The following is a 13,167-nucleotide window of genomic DNA, read 5'->3' as shown; positions in this document are numbered from 1 at the left end:
ATTATAAATATATATATATATTTATAATATATTATAAATATAGAAATATATCAGAATACATTGCACAGTTATCTATACTATCAAAGCTTTATATTTTGCTTATTAGAATTATCATTTTTCATAAATCTATGTCATTTCTCAATAAGGTTCATTAGAATTGTGGATAAAATATCATTTTAATCTATCAGTTAATAAGATGCCATAAAGGAAGGGAAACAGCATTCTCTGTTGGCCTCACCAATAACATTTGCATGGTGAATCACTGAGAAGGAAAGCATCAAAATATACAACATGTGAGGGACAGAAGCCCAGCAAATGTCCTATGGGCAGAACAATCAAAAACTATAAAGAAAAGGGCTAAAGTTGTAGGGGAAGTGGGTAGGGGAGGGGAAAGGAAATAAGAGAAAAGAAAAAAGTATGAGAAAATGAAAAGGTGGAAATAAAGTTTCTGTACATAGGGGGGTGAAGGGAGGGCAGGGGTATGGGGAAAAAATGAGAACCAAGACCTGTCATGTAAAGGAACAAGATCCCAATGATGAATTTAACTTACTGTATACCTAAAATGTACCAATAAACTCAATGAGGAAGAAAACAACACTCATGTGTTCAAAATCTATGAAGCATCCACAGTGAGCTGACATTTAAGTACCCGAGAAAGTGATAGACCTTAAAAGGTAATTTGCCACACCAGAAATGAGTGCATCCGTGCAATGTAATAGGCATGGTTAATGCCTGTCATTTGTTGTTTCTGAGCTATGGCCATTTTTGTGTATTTTTTAACGGATATAAGGGGTTTCAAAGTTTTAATGGGTTAGATAACACAGGTTTTTCAATTATACTCTTAAGAATTTTAATTTTAGGGGCCAGGGATTTAGCTCAGTGGTTCGGTGGCCTGCCTTGCAAGTGCAAGGACCCGAGTTCAATTCCCGGTACCAAAAAAAAAAAATAATAATAATTTTAGAAACATTCTTTTAAATTAAGCACCTTTGCAAAATACAAGGACTCAATCTGACATTGCATAGTCTAGGAAACTGTCATGCCTTCATCAATATTCATATAGTTACTTGGGAAATATTCTGCAAATTTGCAACTATTTAAATCCAGTAGTCATTTAATATTGAGTGGAACTGAAATTGCAAAGTATCTTATTTCACTTTGTGACTATATATTCACTCTTGAAGAAACCATCCGTAAAATGAGGAGCCAACCAGCCAATGTGGAGAACAGAAAGTGTAGTCTTGTTCAGACCAAATTACTGAAGGGCAAATTATATGTGAATATTACCCCAGGCTCTACATGCAGGGTTTTAACACCAGATTCCCCAGTTCCCAAGGATATTAGTGGGATTATTTAAAAAACTGAGAGTTAAACTAAAAGTAAAAGAATGAAATCCCAAAGCCCTACTCCTTCCATAGACCTTGGCCATGAAAAATCCTTTCTGCAGCAGCAAAAGAGAACTAAGCAAGAGGGATCACGTTGGTTTCTGCTAATTTTGGCTCACAACTCTCCAAGAAGCAGATTTCAGACCCAATTTTCTTAAGAACTGCTTGAGCCTCCACCTAAGTTTCCCAAGTGTCTAGCTGGTTGCTAGGCTTTCAAAGATTAATCAACTGTTAAAATAGACCTTATTACTCCAGAGTTGTACTGGGATCTGACTTGTACTGGGATCCACAAGAGTAATGTCCTCTTAAATTTATAAAACCTATTCTAGGGCTTTCGTTTTTAAAAAAGATAAGGACAGAAAAGAACATAGAACTTTGATGTAATAATTTTAACCATATATGTATTTGATTTAGTATTTTTTATTTAGTGTTATATAAGATAAGGCACTCCTGAATTTTTTTACTTGGGGAAACTAGAAAAGCGCAGTAATTTTCACCAAATATAAAAATCAACTTAGCTAATTTTTCTGTACAAATTCTGAAATTTCAAAGGAGTAAAATCCCCAATTTATATTTCAAAAGGTTAAAGAGGAAGGAATACTGAATGCACCACGGAGAGCACTGGAAATTAAATATGAAGGTTTGAACACATGAATAAAAGCTAGTTCCATCACCAGTGTAAATATTTCAGGAGCCTATTGAAAACCAGTTTCCCCAGAAATTTTGTGAGGAGCTAGGAACAAGAATGTGAACTCTAAAAGAGACTTCCAAATATGGAGATACGAATTAGCACCAGACATGAACTGAGATTAAATTTCTTGTATTCAATAAAAAACTTAATCATTTAACTTATATATAAAGAGATGTTAAAGAATTAGAGCCTAAACAATGTTCTGTTATGTGCTATTAAACTTTTAAATGCAAGAAAATTTTTCTATTAGATGACAATAATCCTGGCACATTTTCTTTATTTTTTTCAGTTTAATTTTCCAATTTTAGCCTGTCTTAACTCTGATGTTTCATACAATGAGAAGGATATCAGTAGAATCATATAAAAGTACAGAATAAATTTGAATAGGTTGACACTTCTTTTTATTCTAAAACTAAAATAAAGAAACTAAAGTTTTTGACTGATAATAAGAGCTGTGCAAATATAATCTTCACATTTTGATTAGCTGAGCCTGCCAGAAATGCAGATGAGTATTGAGGTAATCTTCTAGAAGCAAGAAATTAAAAGTTCACACAAGCAGAACTACATTTTGCCAACACACAAAAATACATGAAGCATAAATTTTAATTTAATGCAATCAGAAAATACAGTAATTTAAAAACAAGATAATACTGTATTATAATAACACACCAAAATCACATGTTCTAAAACATTCTATGAAATTCTTTTTTTACTCAAAAATGTTCACCTTACCATGCGTGTGTGAGAGCACACACACACACACACACACACAGTAACATAAGAAGTACCAAGATCTTAGGTGTGGCCTTCAGAAAAGATGAATATCAACAAGAGGAAGAAAGATAGAACTTTTGCATCTACATACTCTTGTCTCACTGAATTTTTAATCATTATTCTTAAAATTTGTTTCTTTCATCATTTTGTAGTTTGTTTGCTCCTTTCAGTTTAAAAATCTATCTCAGGACTTTGTTCCAGAGAAGATGGAAGAGCTAGTTCCAGCTTATCTCTTCCATTAATTCCAGTGAAAAACATTCTGGGCTAAAAGAAACTTTGAGAGCTTAAGAGACAACCTAATGATGAGTTCTTTGTTTTCATTCGTTTGGAAGTTCTGTGATTTTGTTAGTTTGTTTATTTTGCCTTTTTATATCATGGCCAGGAGGCTAGAGCAGCCCAAAATGTGGAACTGCTAATGTGTGTAGAGAGAAAAATCTCCAAGAAAAGCCTGCTGTGCCTCTACAGAGGCCCAAGAAAAGAGCAAAAGATCTGTGAAGCCTACTCTCACCTCCTGTTTTTCAGATGAAGGCCACCAAAGAGGCTTCCTCCCCCTACAACTGCTGCATCCCTACACCTCACTCCCTGTAAAGGCCAACAAAGAAGCTGGGCCCCTTGCCTTCTCCTCCATGACTGGGCAGCAGATCCAGTGGGATGGAGATCAAGGTACTGTCCTGCCCTCCACCAAAAGCACCAGAAGATTCAGTGCCACTTCCCCCCACCCCATCAGCAGCAATGTGCTCCCTAAGAACAGACCCTGCTGACAGAAGTCCCATCTTCCTAACCAGGGGACCAGGAAGGGGCAGTTATGGGAGCCAGAGTGACAGAGTACTTGAAGGTTGGGTCCTGAATGTAAGTCTGGAACTCATCACTCCTTCCCAACAATAAATGAGAAGCTGAACTAAGAGACTGAGCTTTTCTTTGATATGTTGTAGAGTGAGGTCACAGGGTGAATCACATCACACACACTTCACCCCATCCCATCCTGCCATCCTGGAGAAATAGACAGAAGAACACCGAGAATCACAAATTCCTGTAGTAAAGTCTCCTCGTGAACAAGTAACAGAACAAGAAATCCTGAACTGTAACACATAAATTGTACGAAGTTCACTGTGGACAAATTTGAGAGTTAAAAACTTCAGGGGCCCTTCCCACTTACGGTTTTGCTTTTCAGGAGCCCAAGTGAATAGCAGAGAAAAATGTACTCATTATTTACAAATGAGCTGGGGAGAAGGAACTATTCTAAAGTACTCCAGAGCATTCTATTTTTCTTAGCATAGTCTACCATCAAACAACAAAGAAACAACAACAACAACAACACATTCTGTCAGAGCCTAACTGATTGGTGTTTCATCAGAGCCTAAGTGACCTTGGGAAAGAAAGGACTACCCAACTCCAAGGTCATCTAGTCATCTGGTCCTACCAAGGCGGGAAGAAACTAAGGACTGGTGACATTTATAGTCCAGGGGCAAGAGACCAAATCCAGGGCTACAGAACAGGTTTCCTTAACTCACACCTTACTGCCATATCAATAAAGGCTTACTTACTAGAATTCTTTGTACTCAGAACATCGTGTTCATATTGCAACAAAAAATTACAAGGCAGGTTGAAAGGCAAAATGAAATGAAACCAAACAACCTCCCAATTTTAAGAGTCAATGAAAGGACAAGAACCAGTCTAACTTGGCAAAAATGTTAGAATTATGAGGCCAAGAACTTTAAAAGCTATCATTATTACGCTAAGGGCTCACAAAGTCATAGAAGTGTGACTGCCTAAATACTTTGGACCTCACATCACATTACTATGTGTCCTCAGTGCCAGAAATGGAACTATATGATTTCATGTTTACACTGCTGGGTGTTAATCTTACTTTGGCTTAATCTCTACTTAATTTTTTTCCTATTCTGGCTTTTTTGGAATGAGAAATTATACCCTGGGCCAACATATCTTGGTGTTTTGCAGCTTGATTTCTAAAAATTTTTATATGGGGTTATAGCTTAATTTCCTTGAGTTTTAGGTAAAACTTCAGACTTGTCCTCTTTGCAGTGTTGGAGCTGTTAAGACTTACAGACACTTGGAAATGGATTAAACATGTTTTGCATTGTGAAATGGATGTGAACTTTTACCAGCTGGGAGCACAGTGCCATAGCTTAGATCTGAAATGCCCCAAAGGTCCATGTGATAAAGGTTGGTCCTCGGTTTGTGGAGCAAACAGTCCTCCCAGAGATGGAGAACTAATGAAATCTCTTAGGTCACTCAGGTGTGCCTTGAAGAGAACTGAGGGATGTGTGCCAGTCTCTTTCTCTTCCTCTCTCTGTTTCCTGACTGCTATGAAAACAACAGCTTTCCCTGCTGCATGTTACCCTCCATGATATGCTACCTTACAAATAGTTATGGACTGGAAACTGTGCAACTGTGAGCTAAAATAAAAATTTCCTTTCTTATTTTGAATATCTCAGATATTTTGTTACACAATAGGATTCTGAGTAACGCAGAGATTTAATGGAAAAATGTAGAAAACAATCAGAAATACAATGTAGGCTAAACAAAGCGATGGAAATTCTGAAAAAAGAATCAAAAGAAAGTGCGAAATAAAAAAAAATACTGTAACAAAAGCAAAGAATGCCTTTGTTGGGTTAGTTAGGAGACTTCTAATGGCTGAGAAAAAATTTGAAGATTTCTCAAAAGATGTTACATACACATAGTAAGAACATTAGAAGGAAGGAGCAAATACAAGCAATATTTGAAGCAATAATAACAGAATATCTCCAAATTATACAGATCCAGAAATTTCTAAACACAAACATCGAGTGGGATAAATGTATACATAAGTTTAAAGCTTATACATAGGCATATCATATTCACACTTCAGGAAATTAAATGAAAAATGTTTAAAGAGAAAAGAAAACATACCATCCTTACAGCGGATCAAACGAAAGAATCATATGTAACTTTTCCTCAGCAATCATGTAAAGAAGAAGAGGGAGAATCATCAATCTAAATTTCTACTCTGTTAAATTTCCCTTTAGAAAAAGAAATTTCTTAAATAAACAGGATTTTCTTAAATGAACAAAATTTGAGACACATTTTACCAGAAGAAACACACCCCCCCACACACACACACTAGCTTATGTGAATGCCAGATGAATGACAATATCTGTGCAGGGGCGAGGAAAGGACAATTAAGATGATCTCATTATTATATTTTTAAATGAATTGAGGTTAATTGTACACTGAAAACTATAGGGCAACAGCTAAAAATGTAAAACAAATCAGAATTGACATCTAAGAAGGATAATGAAATAGAATCCTATGAAATGCTCAATATAAACAAAACCACAAACAAAAGAAGACAAAAACAGAACAAAGAGGAAAGGCAACAAAGAGAAAACAGTAACAAATGTGGTAGATAATTAACTAATCAGTATGAATAGTCACTTAATGTCAGTGCTTTAAGAATATCAAGTAAAATGAAGCAGAAGGGATTATAAAATAAGACTCTGCATGCTTACAAAGATTCATTTTAAATGTAGACACTTGTAGATTAAAAATAAAGGGATAGAGAAGATATACTGTGCTAAAATCCATCAAAGAAAGCAGATGTAGAAGTATTAAATTTAAATATAGACCAAATTATATAGAAAAACTCACATTGGCTCTTACTGTTTTATCTAAGTATAAGTCCTGCCCTGAGCAAAAACACACTTATTACTAATGAACGTGCCTTTAGGGCTAAAGATGTACCTCAGAGGTAACAGTACAGGCCTAGCATGTATGAGGCTCTGGTTCACCTTAGTACAGAGAGAGAGGGCAGAGAGAGAGAGAGAGAGAGGGAGAGAGAGACAGAGAGAGAAGGAAGGAGAGAGAGGGAGTGAGGGAGGGAGGGAGAGAGAGAGGTGGGCAAAATAACGGAGAGAGAAGAAAAGAAAGAAGAAGGGAAAGGACAAAGGAAGGAGATTGAACACCTTATTTTCACATTCGGAATAATAACAATGAATATTAACCCGGAAATAATCCAGTAAATAAGGAGAAGCACTTTTAGTTGAAGAGAAAGAAGAAAGTTTTTAGGAAAGAAATATAACAAAAATGAACCAAAATATCTTTAAAAAGAAGGGGAGAACTATAAAGGAAAAAAGAAGCAAGCAGAAAATTAATAATAAATTAGATACAAATGATACAAATAATAAATTAGATACAATAATTGATTTAACTGGTATCCAAACACCAATACAAAACTAAGCATTGTAGAATTGGATAAAAATAAAAGCCAGACAATCAAATGTTATCAGAAACCTACACAAACCATAATCATCAAGATAAGTTAAAAAGATGCAAGAACAAAAAGATAAATGGTATAACAAAGAATCAACAACTGGAATGGGAATCTCACCTTATTAAAAAGCTTCTGCAATGCAAAAGAAAGCACCGACAGAGCTAAGAGACATTCTACAATGTGGAAGAAAAATTTTTACCAGCTGCTCCTCAAAGGACTAATATCTAGAATATATAAAGATCTCAAAAAAAATCAGGCCCCCAAAAAACAAAGACCTGATTCAAAAATGGATGTCTGAAATGAACAGACATTTATCAGACAAAGAAGTAAAAACAGCAAATAAATATATGAAAAAATGTTCCACATCACTGATCATTCAAGACATGCAGATGAAAACAACCCTCAGATTCCACCTCACCCACAAAGAATGGCTGCTATTAAGAAATCAAACAAGGACAAATGCTGGCGGGGCTGTGGGGAGAAAGGAACCCTTCTCCGTTGTTGGTGGGAGTGAAGATGTGTACAATCACTGTGGAAATCAGTATGGAAGACTAGGATTAGAACTAGGATTAGAGAACTAGGATGGATTAGAGGTTCCAATTGACCCAGCCATCCCTCTGCTGGGTATCTTTCCAAATGAATTAAAAGAATCATACCATAATGATATATGCTCACCCATGTTTATAGAGGCACATTTCATAATAGTTAAAACTTGGAAATAACCCATATGCCCATCAACTGGAGACTTAATAAAGAAGATGCGTTTTTTTCTATAAAATGTAAAACTACTCAGTTATAAAGAATGAGAAAGTGAAACATTTATAGCTAAATAAATACACATTGAGGCTATACTCAAGAGAAATAAATAGGACACAGGAGTAAATACTGAATAGTTTCTCTGGTGTGAAAAACTAAAAGTGCAGATAACGTTCAAATGATATAATTGGGAGTATGAAATAGGAAGAAAATGGCTAAAGGGAAATTGGGAAGGGGAGGGGAAAGGAAATAAGGAAAAAGAAAAAATGTGAAAAAATGAAAAAAAAAGGAAAAAGTCTTTTTAAGTAGGGAAAGTTTAAGGGTTGAAAAAATGAAAAAAAGGAAACAAAGTCTTTATAAATGGGAAGGGTTAAGAGGGTGCAGGGTTATGGGGCAAAAACAAGAACCAAGGTATATCATGTAAAGGTACAAGATCCCAGCGATAAATGTAACTGTATTGTTTGCTTTAATTGTACCAATAAACTTAATGGAAAATAATACACAACCATCCTGGAAAACAGTATGGTGGTTTCTTATAAACCTAAACATATCTCTATTATGCAACCTAACAGATACACAGTAAGTATTTAACATAAGGGAAACAAGTTTTATACAAAATGTTGTACTTGAATGTATACAATGCTATTATTTATAATTTCTCAGAGTTAGAAACAACTCACACTCCTCAAATGAGTGAATGGATACACAACCTCATTTAGAAAATCACAAGATGGAATACAACACAACAATATAAAAGGACAAACTATTGATGCACAAAACACTTTGAATGTATCTCAGACTTTTTTAAATGAAATAACATTGTCAAAAGATTGCAATAGTGTATTATTTCACTTATATGCCATTCTAGGTAAAGCAAAAACATGGGAACAGAGAAAAAACAGAGTGGCCAGCAGTTACAAGGCTCAGAATAAAGAGATGACATGAGAAAATTCTTTGGCAGTGTTGAAACGGTTATTCATCCTATCTGTTGTGATGGTTAAAAATAACTGTGTGTGTGTGTGTGTGTGTGTGTGTGTATCCTTAACTTTGTATAGTAAAGTAGAATTTGCCGTATGTAAATTTTAAAATTAAAAACATTTTTAAAAATAGCTTTGGGGTCTTTATGTAACTTAGTAAGAAATTTCTCAGGATTTGAAATACAATAAAATGTTTAAATTTCAAATCACATAAAGTCTATATGTAAACCTAATTATTAATCAGGAGTAAATCAACACCTGAAGTCAACTGGTAAGCAGTAAGAATTAAATGTATATAGGCTCCCCTATTTAAAAAAATAAAAGAATGAGTTGGGAAAATAGTTCAGTTTGAAGACCATGGACTCAAACACAGTAGCACAAAAAAACAAGAACAAATACAGGAAGTGTTTAGGATAGAGGGTAGAGGAGAATATTAAAATCTACCTAGAAGAGAGTGAGAGTAGAGAGATATAGGATGAATGCCACCTCTGCTATATATGAAGGGCTTAGTAACTGTCCAGGTTGGATACTTTAATTTCAGCATTTCTTTAGCTCAGCATTGTTTCTTGGCACTTCTTGAACTAGTGTATCAATATCCATCAATACCTCTTCAATGGCACCTGCAGAAATCCTGTGACCTGCAACATTTATGACATCATCAACTCGAGACATAACATACACATAGCCTTCTTCATCCATGTAACCCGCATCCATGGTGTCATAGTAACCCTGAAAATAAGAATAAGTAATGTTTTATTAACATGCATTGTTGGATAATGCAATTTTAAAGTTCGTATAATGTAAAATGTGATAGGAATAGATTTTGTGTATTTTGTTTTATTTTTTTAACTACACTCTGAAATTAAATTAATTTTGGTTTTGAAATCTTCCTAGAATCTCTTTGCTCCTCTAAGAGCCAGGAATTAGATAAAGCATTCTTACACATGTTCAAGTTAAGTGTTTGAACATAAGAGTTGTAAAGTTTATGAACTCAATTACTTTTTTAATGGAGAAGTAATAGCTCAGTATTTCCAATACACTTTTGTATTACAAATTAATTCTTTGATAAAGTTATTCTCTAATTGCATTAAGTTTTAAAAGCTGTAAAAGTCTCTAGGAATAATTGCACAATAAATCACCTGTTTATTAACATGGACTAAGAATGGACTCAATTTTCAGTGAAACTTGATAGTAAGAAGGAAATTTAATTGTTAATCAAGTTAAAGTAGCACATCTTTGCTGACCCAGCAATCACAATAGAATGAAGAATCGAGAAGAATAAGAAGTAGAAAAACATATTACTTTCTCTAATGCTTCTGACTCATTTTGAAACCTACGTTCATGGTTGATTTTAGCACAAACACTGGCTAGACAGTGTGTGTTTCTTAACCTTTCTGAGGCTCAGTATGCTTGAATGTTAAATGGACTAATAAGCTACTCTGTCTATTAAGAATATTTTGAAGCCGGTATGAAACGGTGTACAGATTCTGGCTTGAGCAGTTATAGCAATTTCTATGGTTATTATTAGAGAGGTAAACTAGAGTGATGAATTCTGGATCTGGCTATTTTGGTTCAAATCTCAACTCCACCTCGTCACCTATCTGACCTACCCTCTTTCTATGTTGTTATTAAGCCCTCAGATGAGAGGTTTGAAATTGGGTAACAAAGGAAAGAATTGCTTCATGTAGTTTAACCAGACATTGAGACTTGGAGGGGATTTGTTGGAGCTTTGAATGTTAAGGGCAACCATGTTAAAATCAGATGCACATCTTATTTGCCATTATCAGTTTATAATTAATCATTAATACCTTGATGACTTAACTGTGGCCCCTTAGGTAGATAGATTGGACTGGCTGGCGTCTTCCAGAGTGACAAATTTTCCCTGTCACACTCTATCAGGGGAATGTTTAAACTTGGTTATTGAGGACTTTCAACTCTGAGATGTCTTTCTAAAGAAAGCTGTTTTAATTCTTGTCATTTGTCTAGTTGATTAGGTTATCTGTCTTCCACTCACAAATAATAAAGACAGAATACTAAAAACCTGGAATAGCTTTTTAATTAAATTCCAATCATCCAGTCCTCTTTACCTACTGCAAAATGGGGTCAAAATATCACTCTCAGAAAAAAAGTGAAAAGACAGCAGAGAGAAGATGGGCGACCTTGACAGGTATTATCTTTGGAAGTGCTGTTAGGAGCACAAGCTGCCTCGCCTTGACATAAAGCGCTAATGGAGACAGTCTGGGTTACCCAGGACACTGACGGCAGGATGGGCTTTGAGAAAACTACCTTTTACTTGTTTCATGATTCTTAAGTGAAATTTTAAAATAAAGAGCTCAGGAAACATTTAGAAAGAGATGTCAAAACAGATTTTAAAAAGTATGGAAAAATACAACTCCATGTAAGTCAAATGAATTTTATTCAAATAACCAGCTGTAGAGGTGATTAAGTTACCTCAGTGGCATTGTATAATTCTGAGTAGTTTCTGTCAGTGACATTCTGTACAAAGAAATCCAGTGGGTGAAATAATACAATTTAAAAAATGGATTTTGCAAAATCTGTCTCAAAAATTCTGATATTGCGAGCTTAGGAAAAGGTGAGAAATATATATATATGTTTTCTTTTCTTTTCTTTTTATTGAGTTTATTGGTACCTTCTAGGTATACAGTGCAGTCACATTCATTACTGGGATCCTGTACCTTCACATGACAGGTCTTGGTTCTCATTTTTTCCCATTATCCCTGCCCTCCCTTCACTCCCTCCTTCCCTCCCCATTTAGAAACTTTTTATCTTCATTTTATCTTTTTCTCATATGTTTTTCTTTTCCCTTATTCCCTTTCCCCTACCCTTCCCACTTCCCCTCCACCTTTAGCCTTTTGTTAATTATCTCATTAGGATCTTGTGTACTATTATAATATATATAATTTGGTGTTCTTATCCACGAAAGACGGAGCCTGGCACAGGTAACCTTTACTGGGGTTTTTTTGATCCATAATTCTAGAAACAAATTGCTCAATTTAATAAGTTAAAGCTATAGAGAAGTACATTAGAAAATTTAAAAAGTATTTGAAAGTTCTTACAGGAAATTTTTCAAAATATAAATGCTTGAATGCTTCTTGATTCTTCCAGAGTCCTGAAAAAGCTCCTGGTGGTAATGGCAACCTTATGTAAAAACATAGCAATTAAAATGATGACAAAGTGATAGTAAAGACAAATTGAACTATTAATTTTCCAATGTTGTAGATAATTACAATTCAAGCCTGACATTGAAATGTGGGCCTAAATCTGCTGGACAGATTATGTGTAATTGAGGCCTGAGTACTTGACCGTGTCACAGCACTATTAATGAAGAATGCCTGGAGATTCTGGAAAGTAAGAAAAGGCACACACATTTGGCATTCAAACACTCATTAGCAATAATCACTATTTCAATAAGAAGCTTAACATCGGCAAAAAATGAGCTAAAATGCACAACGACATTATTTTCCAAGAGAAACAGTTCCACCATAAGCAAATACATTTATATTTTTAAGGAGTCAGGATAATGAACTGTCTGTTACCTGTGCTTGTTCGTGCAATGGAATGTTCTCATTACCCATCCAGTGTACAATTTTATCTCAATTTGCTTCCCTCCCTGTAAAATCCCTCTTTCTGTTCATTTTTCCATTCCTTTCTGACTACCCAGCAATATGTATTTTCCCAATCACTCCTATGAACAAATGCAAATCTTGACCATATATATAGAACATAAGGTACCACAAATCTCTTCTTTCTCAATAATTTTCACATGTACTTCTTTTATTTATAATATCAGATAGATGTTACACATATCATAAGGGCTATATCCCTACCTACAACTTATCTGATCTATCTGTCTGTGTTTATATGATAAATGAAGGAATTCTTATCTAGTTTCCCTATGGGAAGTACCTACTGAAAAAGACAATCATTCTTCTTGTTTTCTTGTCACAAAATGTTCATATTTTATACTTTGAAATTTTAGATTCTATAAAACTTGAGAACTTCCAAAAATTTTCCCATACTTATGAAATAAGAAATACTAAGTGGAGTGATGACTTACACTTCAGGTGCAAAACAAAACAAAACAAAACAAATACAAAAAACTGACAAGCAAGTACAGACAACTACAGCCCACCTAAGTTGACATCACACATCCTCCCTATAAGCAGTGTCTTTAGTTGTGATAGGACAAGAGGTATAAGCGGTACTCAGATGCCCACATGAGTGTTAGACTTCTGTGGACCAGAATTCTACTCTCACATCTGTCCACAAAAAAAAAAAAAAAAAAAAAAAAGAAAG

General features: G+C 34.8%; 1 protein-coding gene across 2 annotated transcripts in view; it reads right to left on the bottom strand.

The window, feature by feature from the left end:
• Nucleotides 1–13,167, bottom strand: part of Acss3 (acyl-CoA synthetase short chain family member 3) — a 145,378-nt gene that overhangs the window by 5,470 nt on the left and 126,741 nt on the right. For both annotated transcript variants that reach the window (XM_019210574.2, XM_019210575.2), the window contains 2 exons: nt 11,928–12,009; nt 9,457–9,579 (listed from right to left, as the gene is read on the bottom strand). In XM_019210574.2, the coding sequence (XP_019066119.1) occupies nt 9,457–9,579; nt 11,928–12,009 (205 nt within the window). The remainder of the gene's footprint in view (nt 1–9,456; nt 9,580–11,927; nt 12,010–13,167) is intronic.

The sequence above is a fragment of the Fukomys damarensis genome, unplaced genomic scaffold (assembly GCF_012274545.1).
Source record: "Fukomys damarensis isolate Sample0158 unplaced genomic scaffold, DMR_v1.0_HiC HiC_scaffold_15, whole genome shotgun sequence".
Taxonomy (NCBI): Eukaryota; Metazoa; Chordata; class Mammalia; order Rodentia; family Bathyergidae; genus Fukomys; species Fukomys damarensis.
This window is presented reverse-complemented; position numbering and strand designations above follow the sequence as displayed.